The sequence below is a fragment of the Protopterus annectens genome, chromosome 6.part0, assembly GCF_019279795.1.
Source record: "Protopterus annectens isolate FY-2018-M chromosome 6.part0, PAN1.0, whole genome shotgun sequence".
NCBI classification, from domain to species: Eukaryota; Metazoa; Chordata; order Ceratodontiformes; family Protopteridae; genus Protopterus; species Protopterus annectens.
Genome location: NC_056737.1, coordinates 1,261,539,722 through 1,261,567,116, shown reverse-complemented (window position 1 = coordinate 1,261,567,116; position 27,395 = coordinate 1,261,539,722). Strand labels below are relative to the sequence as shown.

The window sequence follows — 27,395 nt, the reverse complement described above, 5'->3', positions numbered from 1 at the left end:
GCAGTCATGTGGCCTTTTACTTTTGTTCTGCCAGAAGTCAGATTACTGGTGCCCAGTGAATCACTTTTTTCTCAACTCTTTCTGTTTTGTATTGCAACCATTTGTTCCACCCTGTACCACCTGTAGTCTCCTATTGACATGCACGTTCCCTGCTTTTGCAAATAATTCCTACCTATCCTTTCCTTTGCCAAAAGTCCAGCTTACTTAAATACCCTCATTATTCATGTTGAGGGACTTCTTCAGTCTAGCTTGTTTCCTTCACTCATGCATTCCAAATGGCACAGCATTCCTCAGAGCTCTCCATCTTCTTTCACTCACAAGTCTCTGTCATATTAGTTGTCTAGAGAGCCGATCTGTATCAAACAGAAATATGTCATCTTTACCTTACCCTTAGGAATGTTGCTTCTGATGTGCGAGATTATGGGTTAGCACTTCTTCAACCCCATGCATCTTCTGCTGCTAACAGTCTCCTTCCTGCCAACAGATCATTGTTTTCCACCACCAAACATCCACTCCCTGAACACCTTATCAGGTATTTATCATTTGGAGGAGTTCTTTAAGGTCAGAAAAATATGTGCTAACCCAGAGAAATCTAGTATGGTCTCCGAAGAGAGCTACAGCAGACTAGCCAACAGGAATAATGGTCAAGAGGATATTAAGGGCTCTCGTATGATGGGAATTCAAAGGTAAATTTATTGGGGGAGAAACATTACAGTTGCCAGCAGGTTAGGAAGGACAGAGGGCATTTACTTCGTCCTAAGATATGTTGGCTTTGTTAATAATGTAAATCACGGGAGTCACAAATCACGCCAGTCCAGGTAGTAAAGATAAGGAATAACTTTACTGGAATGTAAATATTAGCGCTTTCATGCACAAAGTGTATGCACTTCTTCAGACAAATTACATTTTAAAAGCACTTTTAAAATGTAATTTGTCTGAAGAAGTGCATACACTTTGTGCATGAAAGCGCTAATATTTACATTCCAGTAAAGTTATTCCTTATCTTTACTACCTGGACTGGCATGATTTGTGACTCCCGTGATTTACCTTTTTCGAGTTGGTTCGTTTGTTCGTTTTTTGGATTTTTGTTAATAATGTAACGTCCATTATTTGCAACCACTGGGGGCCCTATTATGTGGACAAAGCCTGAGAAAGGTTCTTGAAGTCACAACCCAATGACTCCTTTCAAAGCTTCCATAGCCTAGAGGATGGGATAGTGCTTGCAGGCATTTTTTTCAGTAGGGAAAAATATGATATTGAGGACCAGTGTACCTTCCAATGTGGTTCCTGCACTGTGTCCCCCCCCCCTCTGTGGACATGGAGTAGTAGTAGCAGAGGCTTACAAATGAGGATAGATTTGACTGTCAGAGCCAGTTTATTTTATAAAGTCTTCCTGAAGTAAGGTATGTACAGTGGAGACTGAGGTGCTACATACATTAGCATACATTAATTAAGACTAGTACATAAACTAGCCACTTCTTACTGAAACTGCTATGTGTAGGGCTTGTAACAAATCTGACCTTCTGCAAAGGATTAAGCACAATTTCTTGCCTGTGACTAACTATGCAGTCAACAAACTTGCTCTTCAGCTTTTAATTTCGTGTGTGTGTGTGTGTGTGTGTGTGTATATATATATATATATATATATATATATATATATATATATATATCTATATATATATCTATATATCTGTGTGTGTGTTGTATATGGGGGGGCTTCATGCCTTCCATACAGTATTCTGACCTATAGCTGTTGGAGGCAGTATGTAGGAGTTTAGCAAGATTTCGCTGCAGGTATAGATTACTTCATTCATCATTATAAGCAGCTCACCAAACTTAAAATATTTCTTACTGAACTGATGGTAATTCTTGCAAGTATGCTCAGAAAACATTAATTTGCCAAGCATCCTTTTAAGAAGTTAACTATTATTATTATCACCACTATGCCATTCCACTGTATGAATTTCTGTTTCTTAATGTGACCCTCTTTGAAGTCCCCTGAATCATTGCTTTCACTGGGAATTAAGCCTACATTATCAAAACCCTGTGCAGTATAACTCGCTACCTTTGTGCTTGAAAGGGTGCTCTTCAGGGTAACTTTAACAGCAAACTTAAAGACGATTTGGCCCAGGAGAGCAGGTCATTTGCTTCAGAATCCTCAAACTCAACTTCTGTAGCATTCTTTTCATTTCTGTGGTGCTGTGTCACTCATAGGTTCATATGTGTGTACTAGGCTAATGGCCCTGGGGCCTTTACAAGCCTAGCCCATAGAAGTGCCCTGGCATTGTGCCGCCCGTTGTTAGTTCCCAGTGCCTCTATCAAGTAGAGCCACTGGAGTGATCCCCGGGGTGAACTTTCTATTACCCAGCTACTCATCAAGGTTTCGCTTGAAGATGGCTAGTGAGGTGCTCTGCTTGACATGTATGGGAAGTCCATTCCAGAGCATGGGTAGTCGCTGGGTTGTGAACTTGTCCCTCCAGTATTGTGATAATGAGGTTGAGGTCTGTGGAGTGTGTGGTGTGGAGGGATTGGGGTTTCTTTAGCTGTAGCATTTCTAACAGAGCTGAGTCAGACATGGCTTTGTAAGTCAAGCAGAGATTGCCTCTTAGTAGACGATATGAGACAGAATAGCTAGAGTTTTTTGAGTCTGCCTGTGTAGGACATGTGTTTAAGGCCTAGGATCCTCTTTGTGAGGTACTTTTGTGGCCTCTCCAACTGTTGCGGGTGTCTAGTGATGTACATGCCAAATGGGGGATTATACTCTATGATTGGTCTAATGAGGGAAGAGTAGAGAGAACTGATGACCTGTTTCTTTCTGGATGGAAAACCCTTGGTAATGAGATGTGCCAAATAGAAGGACTTTCTGAGCACATTGACAATGTGGTGGTCAAAGGAGAGGTTGCTGTCAACCAGTGTCCCCAAATCTCTTAAAACGCCTTCAGTGTTTAGTGGGCTACCATCAATGTGATAATTAGTGGGAACTGAGTTTTTCCCAAAGGGGATGACTACACATGTTTTGGCATTAAACTTAAGGCCATGGTTTTGACACCAGTCATTGGTTTCAGTGAGGCCCTTCTGTAGGATGTCTGCATCACTTGGGGAGCTAATAATGTCTCCCAGCTTGCAGTCGTCTGCGAATTTGGTCAGCCAGAGTCCCTCCATGTTGGCCTGGACTTCTGAGAAGTAGATGCCAAACAGGAGAGGACCCAAGACCGATCCCTGTGGGACACCACTCGTGACTGGTTGGCAGTCTGACTTGGAGTCCACTACTTTCACACTGGACGTTCTGTCTGTGAGTCAGTTTGCAACCCCACCTAACATTATAGGGGTTGATGCCTAGTTTGTTGAGTTTATCGATAATTCCTGATTGAGGAATGGTCTCAGAGGCCTTAGTCAAATTGAGGTAGGCTGTATGAACTGCCTTACCTTCATCCATTGCTCTGATGACTGACTCAAAGAATTCAACCAGGTTGAGCAGGCATGATCTACCTTTCACAAAACCAAATTGCGTGGGATCTAGAGTTTGTAGATTCCCTATATCCTTGTTAATTAAGTCCATGATGATGGGCTCCATAGCCTTACATATCAGACTCATCAGGCTAATGGGGCAATAAGTTCCAGGGTCTGTAGTCACACCTCCTTTCTGGAGAGGGATGAATGTAGCAGTGCGCCATTCGGTAGGGACAAAGCCTGAGGTGAGGCTGTGAGTGAACAGAGCACACAGATGTGGTGCTAGTTCACTTTGTAATTTCATTCCAACAATCTTCCCCTTCTTCCTTCCATTGTTATCTCACTCCTGTGTTTCTCCCCTTTTCTTCATATCCTTCCACCTTAATGCCATTTTCTCTTTAAATACACATTTAAATACATCCATCTGTCTCTGCCCTTTAAATTGCAATGTGAAGTTGTTCTATTCTGTTCTTACAGATGTGATCTCGGCTCCGAGTCGGCCAACTACAAAGCTTGATGTCTTCAGACAGCTCGAGGCCAAGTCCTTATCTCATGATGGACCTTGAGTTACCCCAGATCTAGTTTGCCACTGCAACAGATCGGAGGTTTCCTCACAGCTCAGACCAGTATAATATTTTTTCTAGAAATAATTTCTACTTTTCAACTTTATAAATTTATAACTTTTATATCTTGTTAAACTAGTGTTGGCTTTAATAGTGATACGTATAATCCTTTTGGCCGTCGTTTATAAAGGCCTTTAATATCTCCCTTCCCCTTTTTGGTGTGCCTTTTTATAGATTAGAATAAGATTTAATAGCCTAGAAGTGTATTTTAGCAGACATTTATAGTCTTTAGAGTGTGTTTATACTAAAAGATAGTTCATATTTAACTTTATAGAGCACATTTGTTTTTTAAGGACAGCTTACTATTTAAATTCTATAGTGTATTTTTGATAGTAACTTTAATACAAGTTTTTCTTGTGTGCATTTAAATATTTGTCATGGCTGACCAGGATAAGGAGAAACAACCCAAGTCTGGGTTTAAAAAATGTTCAAAATGTGAACCAAAGATGTCTGTGACTGATGGTCACGTTAATTGTGTTTATTGTTTGGGTGATTTGCACTTGCAAGAGAGTTGCTCCATCTGATATTCCTTTAGTAGCCGTGTACTTCATGAAAGGAAAAGAAAGTTAATTGACAGTGGGCTATTAAAATCATCCTTTCAAGAAGCTTTGGGTGACCATAATAAGACTAGTCAATCTCCCAAGTCTTCCAAGTCCTCTAAGGCTTCATCATCGGATTCTACAAAATCAAAAAAACCTTAGACGTTGGCTCCACAGCCTTCGGAGCTGAGCGTCTTATCTTTTCACAGCCGATCCCCTGTCCTGGAACCGGTCTCCACAGTATTGAAGTCACCAATCCTACAGTCAATACCACCTTCTATCCATTCATCTCAGTCCTCGATAAGCCTATCCGATCTGGATGTGGATAGTGTGGTGCAGAAGCTGCTGCAGGCACCGGCGTTTGCAAAATTTTTATCGGTTCCGACCCAGGTGGTTTTGGAACCGAAAACTGTTCCTCCATCTATGTCTTTCCTCCTCCGAGCCATACCGGTCCGTCAGAGCTGGAGGAGTTGGACCTTATGATAGTGGAGCCTTCGGAACCGATGCCTGCTCCAGTGCCATTGGTTCAGATTACTAAGACTTCCTCAGTGCCCATTGATTAGTCTAGGAGCCGACACTCACCGGTTGGGTCCGGAGAGGATAGTCAGACCAACCTGTTGGTTCGAACTTTACCTCTTGGGGCTTTGGCTCGGATGAGTTTGGCTCCTACCTCTGGTTCGGAGCCCACTGCTCCAGTGCTGAGGGAATCATCTGTTTCTTTGGATCCAGTGGTTCCTTTTCACCAGAGCAGGGGTGCTTTTGAGGCCATGAGGAGAGTAATGTCCCCCAGGACAGCCACAACTTCAGGACCAACTACCTCTTCTGCAAAAGCGCCAGTGTCTAATTCTGCCTAACAGATCCCTTTGAAGCGTAGAGACCCTGAGCCTCAGGAACCTCCATTGGGTGATCTCTGTTCTTCCCAGACCTCACCAGAAGCTCCCACTGATGAGGTTCCCAGGAAGAGAATTTGCAAGAGGAAGCATCTAGTCAACCTGCAGGAGTCTCTCACATCTGACACTGACTTAGATGAATTAGAAGGGTCCCCACTGTCCCCATCTGAAGATATCTCATTTGCAGATATACTGGAAATCCTTAAGCAGAGGGGTGGCTGGAAGCCCACCAACCCTACTGAAGATGAGTTAGTCCTTCTGAAAGCTTTTGGGCGATGAGCTTATGGAGCTGGTCTCACGAAGGGCATGGGAGTCTCCGGACACCATGGAGCCTATCCTTAGGAGGCCCAACAAATTTATTTCTGCCCCTCATGATAAGACCTTTCTCACTAAGGGAGTGCCTGTTGATGCCATGGTGGTGCCAGTAGCCACCAAAAAGGAGATGTCAGAAACTTCTTCCTCTATCCATCCTCCTAACAAAGACTCTAGGATCATGGATAGGTACGGGAAGTGCATGTATTGTTCAGCGACTTTTGCCATTCGTTCACTGAACTACCTTACACATTTCACAAGACTGCAAAGATATCTCCTAAAAGAGCTGGGAGATACTCTACAGTGTACGGTAGCTGAGGAAGCTTCAGACAAGGTTGTGTCCCAGCTTGCTACCTTTAATTCCATAGTGAACTCTTCTATGCGTCTGATCTCATATGCAGATGATGGAATGAGTAGAGCAGCAAGTACAGGAATTGCTCTCAGAAGACACTCCTGGATGCACTTATGTTGCTTTGCAGAGCCCTTTAAGTCATCCTTTGTCAACACCCCTTTTGATGGCTCATCTTTTCGGGCCCAAAGTTAAGGAAACTTTGACCAGGTGTGAGCAGGAAGGAAAGACTCTGTCTGCCATCAGAGTCCGTTTTTCCACCCCTACTAGACCCTACCCCAAAGGTCATAAGGGAGGAAAGATGTGGTTCCGAAAAGGCCAAGGAACCTTTCTGGACACACGTGGTAAACCCCCCTCCAGGGGCAGAGGAGGGGGCAATAATGGAAGATGCTGCCCTCACAGCACCGGGGGTCTGCGAAACCAGGGCGACAAAGACCAGTTCTTTGGGAAGCCCTACCAGCGCTCCTGAAAGGAAGCCCAACTGTCCTACTCTGGAGGCAGTCAGGGTCGCTTACCTTTGTATCCAGACGCCTGGCTAAAAATAACAAACAACAACTGGGTACAAAGCATAGTTTCTAGAGGATATTTTATTCCCTTCGTCACCCCACCCCCCGCCATTGATAAAAATCCCGGATATTCCACCCAGTTATAGGGAACAAGCAACAGTAGAAGTCCAAACTTTGCTAGAAAAAAAGAGTCATCCAACCAGTCCCAGCAGACCAGATAGGATCTGGAACTTACTCAAGATTCTTTTTAGTTCCAAAAAAGACAGGGGACTGGAGACCTATTTTGGACCTCAGCAGGTTAAACAGATCTGTCAAGAAAGAGAAGTTCCAGATGGTCAGGCTACAGTCAATACTTCCCTTCTTAGGGAAAGACAATTATATGTGCTCGATAGATCTTCAGGATGTGTACTACCACATAAAAATGGCCAGACCATCCAGGGATCATTTGCGCTTCCTGCTGGGAGCCAATCATTACCAGTTTTGAGCCCTGCTGTTTGGTCTCACTAAAGCCCCCAGAGTGTTCACAAAATGTATGGCAGTGGTCACGGCTCACCTGAGGCGTTTGGGATTCCAGGTGTTTCCATACTTAGACGATTGTCTCCTCACCGCCACCACCAGACATCAGCTGATACTAGCCAGGGACACCACACTTACTCTTTGCAATCATCTGGTCATTACCATAAACTCAGAAAAATCTGCCTTGTCGCCATCGCAACATATTGTTTTTATCGGAGCAGAATTGGGCACCACCACCACTTTAAAACTTCCATCAGAAAGGATATCAGTACTTCGTCAGCAAATTCAGAATGTCATATCCAGAGACAAGGTGCCAGCCTCAGAAGTGCTAAAGTTGTGGAGACGATGGCAGCTGCAATAATAGTGATTCCGTTGGGTCATATGCATATGTGGATTCTACAATGGCTTCTGTTCACGCAATTGTCTTATCAAGAGCTCCCAATGTCACATCTCATTATTCTAACAAACACATGCAAAAAGGATCTTCAGTGGTGGTTGACCTCTCTGCAAGTAATGATAGGTCATCCTTTTATCCTACCCTCACCATCGGCCACGGTGATCACGGATGGTTCCCTGATCGGGTGGGGGGGCATTTTCAGGGAAGAACAGCCCAAGTCACATGGACCGAACAAGCGACACATCTGCATATCAATGTCCTGGAGATGCAAGCGGTACTCTTGGCATTGCAGTACTTTCGGAACTCTCTCCCTCTGGGGACAATTGTGATTCAGATGGACAACATGTCAGTGGTCTGGTACTTAAACAAACGAGGAACCAGGTCCTATCCCCTTTGTCTAGAGGCCCTACGAGTATGGCAGTGGGCTACAGCCACCCAGCGCTTTCTGATAGCAATGCACATCCCGGGGAAATCCAACGTGATTGCAAACAAACTGAGCAGGGCAATTTTGTTGCCTCACGAGTGATCCCTCAAAAAATAAATAGCTGAAAGAATATTCCGCAACTGGGGCCAGCCCTGCTGCGATCTCTTTGCATCCCCCATGAACACAAAATGCAGAAGCTACTTTGCCCTGATTTCCCCCTCCGGGAGATTTCCTAAGGGACGCACTCGTACATGATTGGCCTCTGGGTCTCCTTTATGCATTCCCACCAATTCCCCTGATACCCAAAGTATTACAGAAAGTCAAAGCCCTGAGAAGGACCAGCATTCTGATAGCCCCTCATTGGCTTTGTCAGATTTGGTTCCCCTTCCTTCGACCTCATCTGTTGGAAGAGCCCTGGATTCTGGACCCAGTTCCGGACCTTCTGATGCACTCGTCAGGGGCTCTTCATCCTTCCCTTCAGTCCCTAAAATTGACAACTTGGCTGCTCCAATTCCCAACATAGCCAGGTTCCATAACCTCTCAAATGAAACGCAACATATCTTAATATCTTCTCATAAATCCTCTACTAGGAAGTTGTACCTCAGCAAATGGAAGATATTTTCCATATGGGCTTCTCAGAATAACTTTGACCCTAGCCAAGCCTCTATTTCCTCTATATTAGAATTTTTGACTGTGCTTTTCAACAAATTCATACAATTCATGTACAGCTTGCTGCCATCTCTCATTTTCATCTTGTTACTGAAGGATTTAACATAATGGATTTAACATAATGTCATACAAGCTATCCAAAGCTTTTCTCAAAGGGACTTTTCACCTTAGACCACCAGTTAAATCCCCTTATACCCCCTGGAACCTAAATTTTATGCTCTCACACATTATTCTCACACCTTTTGAGCCAGCTTCTTCATGCGATTTGAAATTTTTGTCTTGGAAGACTATCTTTTTAGTAGCCATCATGTCTGTTCTAAGAGTCTCAGAACTGCAAGCCTTGTCCATAAAACCTCTGTGTTTGGTTTTTCATGCTGACAGAGATTCACTGCGAACAAATCCTTCATTCTTACCTAAAGTTTGTACTGAAGCTAACCTTAATCAAATTATAGATTTACCAGTGTTTTTCCCTAAACACACTACCATTTGGACTATATGCTGCACAAGCTTGATGTTCACGGACAGCTCAGATTTTACCTGGATAGAACCAAAGAATTCAGAAGATCTGAACAACTTTTTGTTTCCTTTTCAGATTCTAGAAAAGGTATGCCTGTGGCAAAAACAACCCAATCAAAATGGTTATCTAATTGCATCACTTTCACTCACTCAGCTGCCAGTTTACCTCTACAACACAGAATTAAGGCTCATTCTACCAGAGCTGTGTCCACATCTTCTGCCTTTTCAGCTAGGCTACCAATAGACAATATTTGTGCAGCAACCACTTGGTCAAAGCTTCATACCTTTATCACTCATTACAAAGTCGATATGGCCTCCAGGGACAGGGCTTCCTTTGGTTCTACTGTCCTTTGAAAAATACTCCCGTGAGTCACCCGAGAAAGATGGTGCTTGGGACGCTACCCATCTGTAAGAATGAACGGCGAGATAGAACAACTTCACATAAAGAAGTTATGTACTTACCATAACGTTCCATGTGAGTTGTTCATCTCGTCTTCATTCTTACTTCCCACCCTCCACGTTTTTCAAGGACCAAGATTCAAGTTTTATCACGGCTGCTTTGTCTTCCTACAGTTTTTACCTTAAAATGTGACAGAATGGCTTATGGTATTATTAGAGGCAGCAAGCAAGATCTGAGGTAACTCACGGTGCATCATGGGATAGGGACTTGGCCTCGAGCTATCTGAAGACCTCGAGCTTTGTAGTTTGCCAACTCGGAGCCGAGGATCTCCTCCGAACTCATCTGTAAGAATGAAGGCGAGATGAACAACTCACATGGAACGTTATGGTAAGTACATAACTTCTTTTTTAATAATTAGTACACTTTGTATTGCTTTTGGCACACTTACTGGACAAACACTGTAAGATGTTATTGATACACTGTGTCACTTCTTGGAGGATATTTCCAAGGACTAATGGCTGGTACAATTTACTGAAAAGAATCAAATGAAAAGGTATGTATGAATGATGTTTGTGGGTGTGGGTCCACCATCATGTGTAACCCCATTTGGACTGGTGCCTGGCAGTAGATGTACTGTGTACCCTCCTTTTGTCTTATGTACCTATATCTTGCCATTGTGAAAGTTTATTTGTGTACCTATATCTTGCCAGTGTGAAAGTTTACTTATTTGCATAAACTGGCAGAAAGTGGACCCTGATGCAGAGCAGATGTGACTTCACATATGTTTCATCCTGATAAGGAAAACTGATGAGATAAAAACAGAACCAGACGTAAGCCTCCTAAATAAGAACTTTATAAAGCTTTGTAGGCTGGTCTGAGGTACATTAGTTAGTGTGGCAGAGTTACTTGTCACCCATGACTGGTCTAGTTGCAATCTGTTTTTCAACAATATACCTTTGGAAGTGTAGATTTTCAGGGATTTATTAGACATACATTATGCCTGGGTTTTTGGAGCTCCTTTCTCAAACTGTATTCAAAAATGTTTAAATTTTGCTCATTATTTGCAGTGACTTTGTATTTAAAAGGTAGCCTTGCTGGGTTAGCCCTGTTGTAAATTAATTTTCCCTAATAGTTTTCTTGGTTATTGGTACTATTAGGATTAAACAAAAACAACAAGAAGCTGATTAATCAACAGTAAGATTCAGTTGTATTTTTGAGTGGGAAACTAGAGCTATTGTACTGCTGTGTACTTGAGTGTTAAAGTGTTCCACATGCATTGAAATAGTTAACTTTTCTGACAGGTTTCTTCCACCACACAAGTTACGCCGTGTTGCAAGAATGGCTACTTTAGAAGATGTTCTTGATGGAGATCTGTTCAAAGGGTTAACCTTGTGTAGAACAAATGAGAATTTGAAAGAAAACAGTGATTCAGTCAAAAAGTCAAAAGAGAGTGAAATGCAGGATGCCTCAAATCAAGAACTACTTAATCCATCAGAAACAGTGGAGGAGATGAAGAGTGCTAAATATTCAGGAAGTACAAGTCCTTATCATCATGAAGCTAAGCTGCAACATGTGGCCTCTGACCTTTTTGGTATGAAGAATGGCACAGAATACCAGCAAAGGCCTTTACACATTGTCTGGCCTCACAGGTGGTGAGTAGTACAGCAAAACATTTAAACCTCAACTGAATACTTAATATGTTTCTTGAGTTGCATTTCATATGTTGTTGCTGTTGTTGTGTCTTTCGGCTTTTCCCAGTTAGGGGTCGCCACAGCGGAACTCCGGTCCGCTAATGATTGGCAGTTGATTTTTACGTGCCGAGTTGCCAGCCCTGACGCACAACCTTCAACGAAGGTACGCCCATTCACGCATGTCTCCACGCAGAAGACGCTCTAGCTGAGAATCGAACTGGACAGCGTCTTACTGTGAGGCGACAATGCTACCGCAGCACCACCACCGCGGACTTGAGTTGCATTTCATATATATATGAAAAATATATCTCCTCTTTAATTCCAGTTGTGATACCTTCAGCTGCTTCTGTGTTGCCACAGTTTGTCAGGAACTCTAAAGTCACTTAGTGCAGCATATACCTTCAGCACAAAATTTCATTTCAGGTTCCCCTTGCTTTCCTTAGCTGTATTTCATTACTGCTGCAGAGGCTTCGGTTTACACATCGAATATAAATGTTCTTGACTGTCTGAATTCAATGTCAACATTTCACATCTGCCCTTTCCTTTCCAGTTTGTACACCATGCTACCACCACTGTTGTTTTATTTCTCTCAATGGATGGAAGAGCAGATGATTTTCTTTCACATCCACTGCTGTTTTTGATTTTTGTAGATCAGCAGGAATGTATGAATCCACTGAAGCTTCTGCCTTTTATTTCCTGCAGTCAAGTACATTGTTGCCAAGACACATTCGAAACTCAGTGGTAGAGTGGAATTATAGGGACTGCATACACGCTGCCAGCTATCATTAACAGTTTTGTACAGTGTGCTTCCACGTGCTTTGGGTCAACATGATTTCTTCGTTTTTTTTTCTTGTATACTAACATGTTTGATGACAGGATGTATATAATTATTACTTTGGAAAAGGCTTTGATATAGGTTTTGTATGCAATATGCAGGAAAATATGTAGTGCATTTGTTAAAATTGTGAATTGTGATGAGTCCTGCCTTTAGAAATGTAAGTCATTGACCCCAAGATTACTTAGGATATTTTGATAACTGGACTTGTCATAATGTCTGTGACAAACACGGGTACTTAATCTGGTTTGGCCATTGATTTCAGTGACAGCGTAAATCAAAAGTCAAACAATGTTTAATTTCTATATTCCATTTGCCTTGTTATACTTAATTATCATGGTTTGTTGCTTCTAAGAAAAAGATTTTTTGTATGGAAGTGTTAGTCCACATGTTATGCATTTATGACCTTTGCTACCACTTGGCAAAACACTTGTGTTCTTTCAGAGATGTCAGATATGCATTTATTGTCTTGCAACTTCATGATGTCTGATTCCAGTGTTTCACTGTTTTACCTGATCATAACATTCTGTAATATGTATCCTTATTGTACAGAGTCCAGTGTTTTTGCAGTTAACACTGTAAGTTTTTAATATATTCCATGTATCATATTTAATCGTGACAGTGCCTGGATCTGCCCAGCATTTTTTTTTGTTTTTAGCTTTGCTTCATTTATCAGATATTTGCAGTGGAAACATCTGATTTAAGCTGTGTGGTGTGTCTTTGAGTCGAAAGTGTACTTGTTGGGTTTGGCAGACCATGAAATTCCAGTTGTTACTATATATGCTGCACAGTAGGTTCAGGGTCAGGTTGTATATGAGAAGTGTCAGTGGAACAGCAGTTTGCACACCCATGAATGTCAGGATGGTCAAAAAAAGCTGTGTGTTTTCTGCTCACAGTGGCCAGTCAGATTCGTAGTCCATTACTGACATTTCAGTACAGTACAAGGGAAAAGCTGCTCTCCTGAAAAGTAGTCATCCAAACTAAAACCAAGGTCTCATCTACCCGAACTGACGATAGTTTGTGGAGATGTTAAAAGATTCCTTAGCACTTGGAGATGAACAGAGGTGTTTTTTTTTAATTAAAACCAAAATATTTACAACCATGTTTCTATACAGAGTTACAAAACTCCCACATGTCAAACACATGCATTTTGTATCAACTGTTCTGTCATCCTTAAATTTCTGTTACCATGAGTAAAGGATGAAAGAAAGGACAGAAGCACACATTTCCCTGCCATTTCTCTTTTGGATGTAAAATGAAAAAATGTTGTTGTTGTTTTTCAACTTTTCCCAGTTAGGGGTCGCCACAGCAGAACTCCGGTCCGCTAATGATTGGCAGTAGATTTTGACGAACGCCGAGGTGCCAGCTCGACGTTCAACCTTCAGTGAAGGCACGCCCATTTACGCATGTCTTTCGAATGCCCACCCAACCGCGGGGAGGACATGCAGACTCCACACAGAGGGCACTCCCCGCACTCCAGCCGAGAATCGAACGGGAGAACCTCTTGCTGTGAGTCAACAACGCTACCGCTGCACCACCACGGATTAAAGGACCACATTGCTGGTCTTGGCTTTTCCTATCATATTGTGTTTCAGATCACTCAACTCTTACTGTATTATGAGTAGTATCTTTAACATCAGACTTATTATTATGTAACATTTCCATCTTCTTCATCAGTATTGTAACTATAGCATTTATTCTTAGGCCTCCACTGAAAAAGTACTAAGCCCAGTGGGCCTTCCTCATAAAGATAATCAAACAAAAAAAATATTATCTCCATTTTTAGTGTTCCATATTCCAGTAATGCATACATTATCCAGCTCTTCATGTGTAACAGTTTAATTGCTAAGTATTTTTGATGTTTTTATTTTGCATTTCTTACTTGTGTTTTACTAGTAACACCCCATGACACTGTTATTCCATTACCATAGCCTGTCCCTTCTCATTGTTGTTTTTCAGCTTTCTTTTTACATCCAGTATTTGCCTTACCAATGATGAGATGGTTAAAGATCTGTAGCAGGAAAAACTGTCAGGATACACCACGAGAATAAATCATAAAAACTTCTTTATTTGCAGAAACAAGAACGGATAAGCGCTTTCACATGCTTAACGCATGCTTCATCAGATCAAATAAACTGAAAATTCAACTTCCTTTTATACATGGTTAAAGATCTGCCAAGTGAAAGCATTTTATTTATTTAACATTTGTTTACTGGGAAGTTAGACTTAGAATGAGTCAATTTTCACCAGAGGCCTGGGAAGAAATGCTCCAGATGCATATCTTTGTAATATGGAAGGAAACCTGAGCACCCGGAGGAAACCCACACAAACACAGGAAGGACATGCATACTCCACAAAGAAGGCACACCAGCCCAGAATCGAACCTGAGAACCTCTTGTTGTGAGGCGACAAAGCAAACCACTGCACCACTGCGCCGTCCAGCCATTTCTGTATGTTGTGCTTATGTTACTGTATATCTGAAGAATGTTTCTATTTCCATTGTACATGTTCTTTCTATATTGTACTTTTTAGTTCCTGGCCAATCTCTTTATTTCTTCCCTTCTACTTTTCAGTGGTGCTTTATGGAGGTGCTTGAAAATTATCTTTCCAGTGTAACTATTAATTCCAGCTGCTCATTTTCCATAAAGGTATACATTATTATACCAACAAGGCTAATACTTCTAATGTTAACCCTCTAACTACACTTTGTATTACTCATGTGATTACAGACATATGACTGCATTATAGTTGTGGCCTAACTATATAATTAAAATCATAAAATCATCTCATACTACAAGATGTTCAAAAGGATTAAGAGAGAAATTAGAGGAAAGAAAAATACTTCCACAAGAAAAACTGTCGGAAGCTTCAAATAAAAATTTGTGTTCGTTAATACAATAGATTTGTGAAAAACATTATATAGACCAAGATATTTTCATCCATTTAGAAAAAAGAAGCATCTGAGGAAGTGCAAAAATATAAACAACAAAACCTAGAAATTTTTTAAAGTGTAAAAAAGAAATAAGGACTTTGGAAAGAAAGAGAAATTTGATATGGTGCAATATTTATGCCAAGTCGAAAGCCAAATAAATCAATAAAAAATGGCAGCCTCAAAGATATTCAAAGAGAAATACAGGCAAAGGCATCCAGATATGGAAACTTTTACAATAAAAAAATCACAAAGGGGAAATGTAGAAAAGAAGATTAAAAAAGTATAAGTTAGAAAAAAGATAGAAGTTGAAGTTATGGAATGCCTTGAAAGTGTAGGATTTGGCATAGAAGGGCTAACACAAGTTACATCACAGCATGATGCAACAAGTCCCCAAAGTAAAGAGAAACAGGAAGATCAGGAGACATCTGAAGAAAAACTATGGACATGGGAAAGAAAAAGAGATTTAATATGGTGTAATATTTATGCAAAGGAGAAACCAAAACTAATCAATACAAAAAGAGCAGAACCAAAGATATTTGAAGAGAAATACAGGCAAAGGAATCCAGACATTGAAAACTTTACAATACAAAAGATAAGAAGACAAAGAGGAAAAGTAGAAACAAAGATTAGTAATGGAGAAGTTAAACAAATAGAAACTGAGGTTATAGAGTACCTGAGAAGTGAAGGATTCGGTGTAGAAAATTTAACGCAGAAAACACCATAACAGAATAGAGTAATGGACATCTAAATTAAGGAGAAACCAATGAAACGGGAAGCAACAGGTCAGTTGCCATATGAAGATATTTTGGAGCCTTTCACAGGAAACCAGTATAACTGTTTACTTTTGAAGCTGGACAGCTATAAATGTTTACTTTTGAAGCTGGACAGCAAGAGAAGGAACAGGAAACTGTGGCAACTCTGACGCAGTTAAGGTTGAGGAGTGATAGGCCAGTGAGTTCCCATATGACAAAGCAACAGACGGCACAGGATTAAATTGAAGGAATGTGCCACAGGAAGATGCTATAGAACTTTCTATAGAATGCCTGCAGGAAATGGAGAATAAAAAATGTGCTCTCAGTTTAGAAGAAAATGAGCTAAGAGAAGAGTTGTTTGATGTAATAGAGATAGACATATTAAGATCAATCAAAGAAATAGACTGCAGAAGGTCAATAAAACTCCAAAAGTCAGAAGTTTGATAAAACATATGAACACAGTAATTAGGATTGTCTGTAGAGATCCATGCGATATAACAGAAGTAAACAGGATATATTAATGTGCAGCTAAATTAAGCAAGCAATAATACCTGGCAGGGTGTGCGCTAATATGTAATTAACCCCACCCGCAGGCTGAGGGCCTGTACACCCCTGGAAGTGCGTTAATTACACATTAACACACAGCACTATTTTTTTTATATATTTTTAATGTAAAATAGTTCCTCTGCCTAATGCTGCAAACTTGCAGTAGTATATGTTAATAGTGGTGGAGGAAGCATTTTACATCAAACATATATAAAAAATAATAAGCAAGTGAAAATTATTTTACATACAGCCCATTCTCTCTCCCATACACACATACACAGTCTCTTCATATACACACACAGTCTCCTCTGCTTCAGTACATACATTCACTCACACAAGATTGCTCTCACTCTCTCTTGATCTCTCTCACACACACACACACACACACACACACACACACACAATTCTCTACTTTCATTCATGTATTCACTCACACAAGACCGCTGTCTGTTCCTCTCGATCTCCCTCACACACACAGTCTCCCCTGCTTTCATGCACGCATTCACTCACACATCATTCTAACTTTCTCTGTCTCTCACTGTCTCACACACACACACACACACACACACGCACGAGCGCTCTGTCTGCTTTCACGCAAGCATTCATGCACACATTCAGACAGAAACATAAACACACTTCTGTTTTGCTTGATCGATCTCTCTCTCGCTTACTCATATACACATAAACACTCGCACACACATTAATTTTTTTTCTTTTTTATTTTACACTCACTAAACAGAAAAGTGCTGCTTAGTGAGTATAAAATAACGTCTCTCTCACTCTCACTTTCACTTACATGCACGCATACACTCACACACAGACATAAACACACACACACCTCTTTTTGTTGTTGTTGTCTTTTTTATATTTTGCACTCATTAAACAGCAAAAGCGCTATGTAAAATAATGGTGGCCATTCCATTTTCTCAGTTCGAGCTCCACGGCAGCTTGATATGCTGCCGTGAAACGGTGGACATCTTTTTCACCGAGCATTACTTGTACATTAATATGCTGCTGGAAAGCGTTCATTCTCCAATCAGGGTACTGACGTACAGTTTGCTCCTTGTCTAATAACAGGTAAAGTTCTACCACAAGAACACAAGATAGTAAGGGAAAGGAAGGGCAGAGATCGAAATCTATCATGGAAGTATCGAATAAAGAAAACTGAAGCAATTAAGACAAGAAGTGTCACTGTTAGAAGAGTATAGAAGATGGAACAGATCAAGAAAAATACTCAGAAAGATAGACGCGATAAAAGCAATGCACAGTATTATAACGGATCAGGATTTATCATGTACTTTTGCAAAAAATAAATTAAAAATATCAGCACAGGCAGAAAAACTTAGAAGATACACAGATAAATATAAAGGAAAAGTACAGAATAAGCAATTTATTGATGACCCAAAAATGTTTTATAGAGAATTGGGAAACAAGGTAAAAGGAATTAAAAGACCACCAAAAAAAAGAAGAAGTAGGGGACCACCAAAAAAAGAAGAAATAGATACATTTTGAAGAAGTATTTATGAAGATCCTATGGAACATAACAAAGATGTTAAATGGATAGAAGTAAAAGAAAGAGTAAGTTCAAAGGTACAGGATATGAAATGGGATGAAGTAACAACTAGAGAGATTGAAACAAAGTTAAGAAAAGCCTCTAATTGGAAAACCCCACACCCAGATGCAGTACCTAACTTCTGGTTAAAAGTATTAACATCTTTGCACAAAGATTTAGCCATGAGTAAGAACTATTTATATGCCCACTCCGAACAGACACCAACATGGCTAACAACAGGAAAAACTATACTCCTATTTAAGAATTAACACTAAAAATTGTAGACCAATAACTTGCCTTCCAATGACGTATAAACTATACACCGGAATTGCTGCTGACAGTTTATAGTCATTTAGAAGAAAATTCAATCATGACAGTAGAACAAAAGGGTAATAAAAGAAAGTCGTAGGGAACAAAGGATCATTTGTTGATAAATAAAGTTGTAATGGAGAACTGTAAAAAAGGGATGAATCTAAGTATGGCATGAATTGATTACAAAAAAGCATTTGACAGTATCCCACATTCATGGGTAAAAGAGTGTTTAAAATGTATAAGAAACACCCTACTCTGATAAATTACATCACAGAGACTATGAAACAGTGGCAGACCACTTTGCAATTAAGCCATGATAAAGGACAAATTATTATTCCAGGGATAAAAATATAAAAGGGGGGATATTCCAGGGTGACTCCCTGTCACCGCTGCTATTCAGTCTTGCTCTTAACCCATTAAGCTGTCTACGTAACAGATTAGGTTGTGGCTATAATTTGGCTGCTAGAAAACATCAAAGTGTAAAGACTTCTCATCTTCTGTTTGTAGATGATTTAAAACTGTACAGCTCATCAGATGAGGAACTGAAAGCACAACTGCAAGTAGTCAAAACTTTTTCAGATGATATTAGAATGTCATTTGGTCTTAATAAATGTGCAAAAGCAACTTTTAAAGCAGGAAAGCTGCAGCACCAAGAAAACATTGGTTTGGGACAAGAATGTGATATAAAAGAACTTGAGCAAGAGGGAGCGTATAAATATTTGGGAACTGATGAAGCATCAGCAATAAAACATGAACAAATGTATATAAAACTTAGTAAGGAATATTTTAGAAGACTAATATCAATACCGAAAATGACATTGACATCCATCTAGGACCAAAATTCAAGCTATAAGCCAATTTGCTGTACCTGTCCTAGCTTACAGTTTAGGAGTGATTGACTGGCCCCAAAAGGTGTTGCATAGATTAGATAGGAAAACAAGAAGGATGCTTCATGCTGATCAAATGATTTATAAAAATCAGTGCATACCAAGATTATATATTCCCCATTCCGAAGGAGGTATGGGCCTCCTTGAAACTGATTACATGTATAGATCTGCAGTCGTGGGACTGCATACGTATCTGGTGACCTTACAAGACCCAAACATAGTGAAAGTTTTGAAACATGAGGAGAATAAATCTAAGATGACTTCCCTGCTTAGTCTACCAGAAGCATATCAGCGTCAAGCGGGGAATGGAAATCAAACCAGAAGTAGATAAATATCAGGCAGCAACTGAGTTTCCCAAATAAACAAAAGAAAGAATATAAGGTGAAGGATCAGATGTGAAGACAAGAAATGTGGAAAATGCATAAATATAGTTGCAAGTGTAGGAAACTCCTGGAAGAACCTCATGTTGATCAGAATTGAACACAGGAATGCTTAAGGAGAGGTGAATTCAAAGCAAAAGGTGAAATGTTAATATTGGTGGCCCAAGATAGTGGCCTATGTGCACGTTGGTTTGCAAAGTCCATTGAACATGTGGGAGAAACAGACAAATGTAGGTTTTGTAAAACAGAATTGGAAACAGTCGCACACCTCGTTGCTGTGACATTCTAATGGCAGAAGGACTGTATACTGAAAGGCATAATAATGTAGCAAGACTGTTGCACTGGGGATTGTGCAAACATTGTGGTACTGAAGTGGCTGAAAAACACTTGAAACATGAGCCACAAAGCATCATAGAAAATGATTAAGTCTACATCACATGGGATCATCCCATAGCTGGCCTTAGGCATAGGCCAACTAGGCAGCCGCCCCTCTAGCAGGAGTGCGTTTTCAGTGTTTATTTGGTGTAGGTAGGCCAGGATGGGGGCACCGGGTGGTGTGGTGTTGGCACCGTGGATTCCTTTAGCCTAGGGCACCACTTGACCTAAGGCCTCTCCTGGATCATCCATTACCAACAGTTCAAATGATAGATACTAGAAAACCGGATATAGTGGGCCATGAAAAGAAGAGAAAAGTAGTATTGATCATTGAAATCGCTACACCCAGTGACTACAGTGTCATGCATACAGAAAGACATAAAGCCATAAAATATCTGAATTTACAGGCAGAAACCAGAGCAATGTGGAAGAAAGATACCCAGACAGTTCCAATAGCAGTAGGAGCAACAGGTCTTATAAAAAAGAGTCTATGATCGTATTTAGATGTTACCAATACAGGTAACTCCGTACGAATTGCAGGAGGAGTTATTACTGGGCACATTGCGGGTGCTGCGAAGAGCACTTCTGGCTGTAAACAAAGATTGAAACAATACTGATTTCATGAACTTTAATCATACTTTGACTTAGTAATGGGGTTCAGTCCCTTCATGGTATTAGAAACCCAAAAGACTTGGAGAAATTAAAAAAGAGCAAGTGGATAAGCTTGGGTCTCTGTCTCACTGATGGGCTTCCTTACATCAGATATAAAAGTTAATTATTTACCATAATATTAAATTTATGTATTTGCAGTTTGATTACTGGGGAAGTCCACTGGGCCGAATTGACTCATTTCTCAGTGAAGGCCTGGGGAGAAAAGCTCCAAGATGCGTTATACAATTTAGATACAACTGATAGTTAATATTAAAGATAACGTTATGTAGAATAGTTACACATAAACACATTCAATATCATGCATAGTTAACAAATTCATTAAGCTTGATGGTAGGGATCATACAGTTTCATTTGAGGAAAACAGATATGTGTTGGGTGTGGAAACAGTTTACATACAAACCTTTTAAGAAAATGTAAATACGCTTTACATACACACATTAACAGTAGAATGCTATTTACAATATTTACAAGGTTGGGCTGTGTGAGGATAGCTGTAGGAGTTGTTTTGAGCTTAGAGAGAAGCTATAGAAATTGTTGAGAGCTTAGATAGGCTCATAGGTAGATAACTATGAGAGTTGTAGAGCTTGGGAACCAGAGAGAGAACTCACTTGGATTAGGTTGGGTGAAGGCAGGTACATTTCCATTTAGTGGGCAGGTATTTGAATAGTTGGGTTTTGAAGTTTTCTGAGTTCGGTATGGTTCTTAGCGTGGAGGGAAGGGAATTCCATTTTTTGCCTAGTGAGAAAGATAGGAGAAGTTGGCCAGCAGGACATTTAGGTTTATGGATATTAATTAAGTTCTGATTTTCAGATCTGAGAGCTCTGTTGGGTGTATAAGAGGGAAGGATGTTAGTTAGAGTGGGACATTTTGTTGGGTGAAATATGAGTATATGTGCAGTAGTGAGTTGGAGATAGTCTAGGTAGTTTGGGAGTTAAAGCCAATTCAGGGATTGTAGGGTTAGGCAGTGATGGATGGTATTTTTAGATTTAGAGGCAAATTTAGAGATTTTGTTGTAGCAGTTTTCTAGTTTAGAGGTGATAGAGGAAGACAGGTTGGTTAGTAGTGGGGCTCCGTATAATAAGGAAGGAAGAAGATAAGTTGAGGCCAGAGTTTGCCTGGTAGAGTTGGAGAGAAAGCGATTATTCCTATACAGCATACCTAGTTTTTGGTGGGTTTTCTTAATATTTTGTTGAATATGAATATCAAACTTGAGGTGTTAATCAACAGCATTGCCAAGTAGTTTGGCAGAGGTGACCACTTCTACAGGTGAGTTGGTTTGACTATAGACTTTGAAGTTGTTTTTATCATACGAGAGGGTCTTTGTGGAAGGGAATAGTAGAATCTTTGATTTATTTGCATTGAGAAAGAGGTGGTTTTGGCGCATCCAGTTTTCAGTTGTTGACAAGGCAGTTTGGGTTTTAGTCAGCAATTCAGAGAGGTTTGAGGCAGAGCAGACTAAGGTTGAATAGTCTGCGTATTGAATGATTTTAGCATTAGGAATAGTAGTATGAAAGTTATTGATGAAGATGTTAAAAAGCATTGGCCCACGGATGGATCCCTGTGGTACGCCAGTTGGGGTAAGTAGGAAAAAAGAGATGGAGTTCTTCCATTTGACTGCCTGTCATCTGTCTGATAGATAGCTAGAGAACCAGGATGAACAGGTCTGTCTTTGTCAACATACCCACCTTTCCCCTCCATGCCTCATTGAAGATATGGTTTAGAAGATTCTTAGTGATTAGGCCTTTTTTTGGCCCTCTCTACTGGGCTGTATCAAAAATCTGTAGGTCCATGCAATTGGTCCTGCTGTTTTGAAGGATAGACCCACTCACCCAGACCTGCTGTTATGGTAAGTACATAACTTTCATGTCTTAATCTATGCCTGGGAAGTATCTGAGAAGGATCCATACATATTGGACCATCTGCCTGCCTAACAGATATTAGATAAATAAATAAATGCAGAACTGACTGCATTGTTCCCATTCCACCATTTTCTTTATCCACATGCTGTTATTTCTTTTATTTTGGTTCACTTGACTGCACCAACCTTCTATCGAAAAAAAGCATTATGGCATACCCCATATCTGTGGCACTGCAACTCAGACAACCTGAGATCGATTAATGTTCCCCTGGGAGGGAAAGAATTGTTGTGACTCCTCCCCCTGTGGTGACCTTGCATAGGTCACTTCCTGAGAATACATGGGGGGGGTCCATGCAGGCTGTTGAGGTAGTCCTTGCTGAGGCATGTGTTGGAGTAGTTGCACCTCTGTTTTGTCTGATACACTTCTTAATTCCTCCCCTGCTGGTGATGTGAGCATGTGAGGACCTCACCATAGTAGAGGGACCACAAATGCCTCAAGTACAATCTGCCCTAATGGTTGCCTGAATAATTCAAGGCTCTTATCCTACTTGGAAAGAATGAACTTGGGAGCAGTCTCACCCCATGAGGAATGAATGGGTGAACTGATCATGGGGAGAAGATGGTCTTTAGGCAGCACATCACCAGAAAATACAATTAAAATGCATGCTGCCTATTTCCTTCCTCTCTGGAACTACAGATGACATGCCACAGACACACACCCTCTTATTCCCAATACAGTAGTTTGATTAGTGTACTTTTTATCACATGATTTGTTCGTCATACATGTATAATTTGTACTATTTTGTTTTAAATATTACTCACCCTGTCATTCCACTTTTACTTTTTATTTGCACAATTTTATATATCTCCATTTTATATGTTCCTATTTCCACCAACACTGCTTTCATACTGTCTTTTCTGATTTGTCCTTGTGTAGTTAGCAGACAGTAATTGAGTATTTCCCCCTTAAATGTATTGCCAGCATCTCCTCTTGGCCTACAAAATTAATACCACATGATATGTAGTATCATCTGTAGTTTAGTTATGTTAGGAACCTGGGTGGGAATTCCCAGATATGCTCAGAATTAGTCCAAAATGACAAAAAATACACCAAACCCACAGACATTGCCAACATCCTAGCTAACAGGTTCAGCTCAAATTCTTCCCCCTCTCCCCACTAAAAGGGCAAATATCTATCCCAGCAGAGTGCTGCCCCCCTGACATCTCAGATGCTCAGGTAAGAGCCGACCTCTCCAAAGCAAAAAACACAGCATCAATGGGACCAGACGGTGTCCTGGGCTGCGTCCTACATGAACTCCAAGAAGAGCTAAACCCAAACATAAAACTACTGTTCAATCTCAGCCTTACTACAGGATATGTACCCAAAGAGTGGCGTACAGTATTACTGGTAATTTGTGGGCACTTTGTTTTTGCCAAAAGGGATGACTATACACTTTTTGGCATTTAGCTTGAGCCATGGCTCTGGCAGCAGTTGTCTGTTTCTATGAGGCCCCTCTCCACAAAGGTGGTGCCTCAACGGATCCTGGAAACTATCGCCCCATAAGCCTGACTAGGTTGGTCTGCAAAGCTATGGAAAGGATCATCATGGACCTCATAAATAAAGATATTGGGGACCTACAGACACTGGATCCTACTCAGTTCGGCTTTGTTAAGGGCAGATCCTGCCTCTTAAACCTGGTCGATTTCTTTGAAACAGTCACCAAGGCCATTGACAAGGGGAAGGTGGTCCACACAGCCTACCTGGACCTCGCAAAAGCCTTCGATACAATACCCCACTCGGGCATTATAGATAAGCTCACCAGCTTAAATATAAACCCCTATGTCACTAGATGGGTTGCAAACTGGCTCAAGGACAGAACCTACATGGTTAGAATTGCTGGAGCCATGTCAGACTCCAAACCAGTTACAAGTGGCGTCCCACAAGGCTCAGTCCTGGGACCTCTCTTTTTTCGGTATATATTTCTCGGAGGTACAGGCCAACACGGAAGGACTGTGGCTGACCAAGTTCACAGATGACTGCAAACTGGGTGCCATAATCGACTCACCAGCCGACACAAGCATCCTCCAAAAGGACCTCATATAAATGCCAAAAAGTGTATAGTCATCCCTTTTGGCAAAAACAAAGTGCCCACAAATTACCACATAGGTGGTAATCCATTAAGTACAGAAGAAGTAATTAGGGACCTGGGGACCCAAGTTGATAGCAATCTCTCATTTGACAACCACGTGGCCAAAGTGGTTAGAAAAACATTTTATTTAGCCCACCTAATCATGAAGGGATTCACATCTAGATCAGGAGAGGTCATCGTGCCTCTTTACTCATCCCTCATCAGGCCCATAATTGAGTATAATGCCCCTTTTGGGATGTACCTTACCAGACACCTGCAGCAACTGGAAAGACCCCAAAAGTACCTCACCAAGAGGATCAAAGGGCTCAAACAGATGCCATATGCTGCCCGGTTAAAGAAACTCCAGCTCTACTCAGTGGCATACCGCCTGCTCAGAGGTGATCTGTGCCTGACGTATAAAGCCATGTCCAACCCGGAATTAATGGACATGCTGCACCTCAGAAAATCCAAATCCCATCGAGCTACGTGCTAGAGAGACTTGAATCTCAGCACTGAAATAAGTAGGACATGCTGGAGGGACAGATTCATAACCCAGAGGCTCCCTTCACTCTGGAATAAAATCCCAGTCCAAGTTAGGCAGAGTCCCTCATTGACTCTCTTCAAGAGGAATCTTGATGAGTGGATGGGAGATCGTAGGTTTACCCCGGGTATCACTTCTGTGTCACTGTTAGACAGAGGCACAGTATACTAACCTCGAAAAAGGGCATAGCAAAATTAATTTAAAATGGGTGGCGAAAGCCAAACACACTCTGGCTAGGCTTATAAATGCCCAAGGGCAGATAGCCTAGTATGAACCTATGAACCTATTAATAATAATTAAAATATGCTAGCAATTTTACTGTGTGCCCTTTTTCATCAGAATGCTTTTACCACTAAATTTAATTTCCATGGATACTGCTTTGTTCTTTTCACATTCACATAAGAATCGATAGATACTTAATGGCCCATCATAATTGTGTATGTCATGTTATAAGGCACATTACCAATATCAAATGAAATTGCCCAATTTTTCTGTATGTAACTATTTTTTGTTGTAAAAAAAATCTTTCTGTATGTAACTATCTTTTTTTTGTAAAGAAAATACTTGCAGAAACAGTACTTCCCTTCCCAGTCCTTTTACGATAGTGCCTGCAGTTTAATATTTCTTGCAACATCCACTATCTTTAACTGTTTTTTGGGCAACGTAAAATGTTGTCAGTTTCCCATCCATTTTTCTTTTCTTTTCTTGTTCCTTTGCAGATAAACTTCAAACAGTTAGAAACCTCAGTTCCTATTCATTCTGTACCAGAGTATTAAATACATAAAAAAGCTGTGCTATGTAGATTCACTACCTTTGCTTGATGGCAGGAGGCAGTAAGCCCATCCAGTCTGCAGTCTAAGTGCATTTAACAATTTGACTCTGCACCTTTCCTTTCTGCTCTCTCACCTCTTCTCCACCTATCCCATGCTCTGTAGAATGCCTCTGCACCTTACATTCTGGTGGTCCATTCCATGGGTTCACAGCCCTCTCTTATGAAGAACTGTTTCTGCAAGTAAAATGAATAGTTGGCCACTGTAATCTGCTGCCCATGTCCCCTCCTCCCCATCTAATATTCCTTTTCAAGACAACCCTTTTACATATCTCAGGCATAATCTTGGCCACACACACACATCATGTCCCATGATCCTTTTGGTCTCAGCTGATAAAAGCTTTGGCTCCTCTAATCTCTGGTCACATCCTTTTCCCTCTATCCTATATTCCCATCTTTGACCTTCCTTTGGATTTCTACTAGCAGCCTGACATCTCCCCTTGTGTGGGCTCCAGAACTGTACACAGCATGCAAGGTTTGGCCTGACCAAGACACGATATAGAGGAAGCACTACCATTATCTTTTTGCTTCCCATTGAGGATACACCCCAGCATTCTGTTTGCTGCCACTTTTGTCCTCTCACATTGGTGGGCTTGGTAGTCTGTTCCCGATATTGTCTTCACTTCCAGATCCTTCTGTTGATGGATTGTCTTCATTTTCACTCTCCAAACTGATGCTTCACACCAAGGTTGCTGCAGCTCAGATGCTGTACTTTGTATGTGTCTGCAGTGAACCTCAGCTTCCACCTTTCACCCTAATCAGTCAGCCCTTCAAGTCTGTCTCCCCATTATACAGTGATGCCCCCAGTGTTATGTCATCAGTGAAGAGGATGGCCCTGTTCTCTATTCCCTCAAATAAGTCTGAAGCAAACACACTGAAAAGTGTTGGACTAAGGACCAGCCCTTGTTGTATTCAGCTAGTTACTTTCCTTATTCTAGACATTGTCCCTTTTACCCCAGGTCTCTATATACAATTTAACTATGCGGCAAGTCATCTATTATAATATTTCTCTCAATAAAAGGCTGTCCTAAATTTCACACCCCTTTAATCAAACAGCAAAGATGTTTAGGTATTCTTCTGGATGACTACCTTGTCCTTCTATAATCATGTAAAACAGACTACTGCTAAAGTTTTACAGCAGCTTGTGGTAGTCTGCATTACTTTTCATCTTTTAACACATGAAGCACATTAACATATTGCCAATAATGTTTTGCTCCCAAGGCTGGAATATGCCTTGCCCATCATTACCCCTCTTTTAGGGCACAATGCAGTCTTATTACTAACAGCTGAAGGCAACATGCTCGGATTTATCTGTCTCACAGGTCCAACTTAATACTATTGCCTTTCAGCCCAGATCCAGCTTGCATACTCGGCACATATACCTTTAAGTTATTCAAAGACAGATACTGCCCCCCCCCCCCCCCCCACCTTGCTAACCTAACAGTTATCATGCATTCTCAGACGTAATGCAGCTTTCAAACTGAACAACTCCCTGTTCTTATCAGTCTGTAAA

General features: G+C 40.9%; 1 protein-coding gene across 3 annotated transcripts in view; it reads left to right on the top strand.

Annotated features, from left to right (window-relative positions):
• Positions 1–27,395, top strand: part of GTDC1 (glycosyltransferase like domain containing 1) — a 3,282,804-nt gene that overhangs the window by 2,435,482 nt on the left and 819,927 nt on the right. For all 3 annotated transcript variants that reach the window (XM_044074854.1, XM_044074853.1, XM_044074855.1), the window contains one exon: positions 10,893–11,243. In XM_044074854.1, coding sequence (XP_043930789.1) covers positions 10,893–11,243 — 351 coding nt within the window. The remainder of the gene's footprint in view (positions 1–10,892; positions 11,244–27,395) is intronic.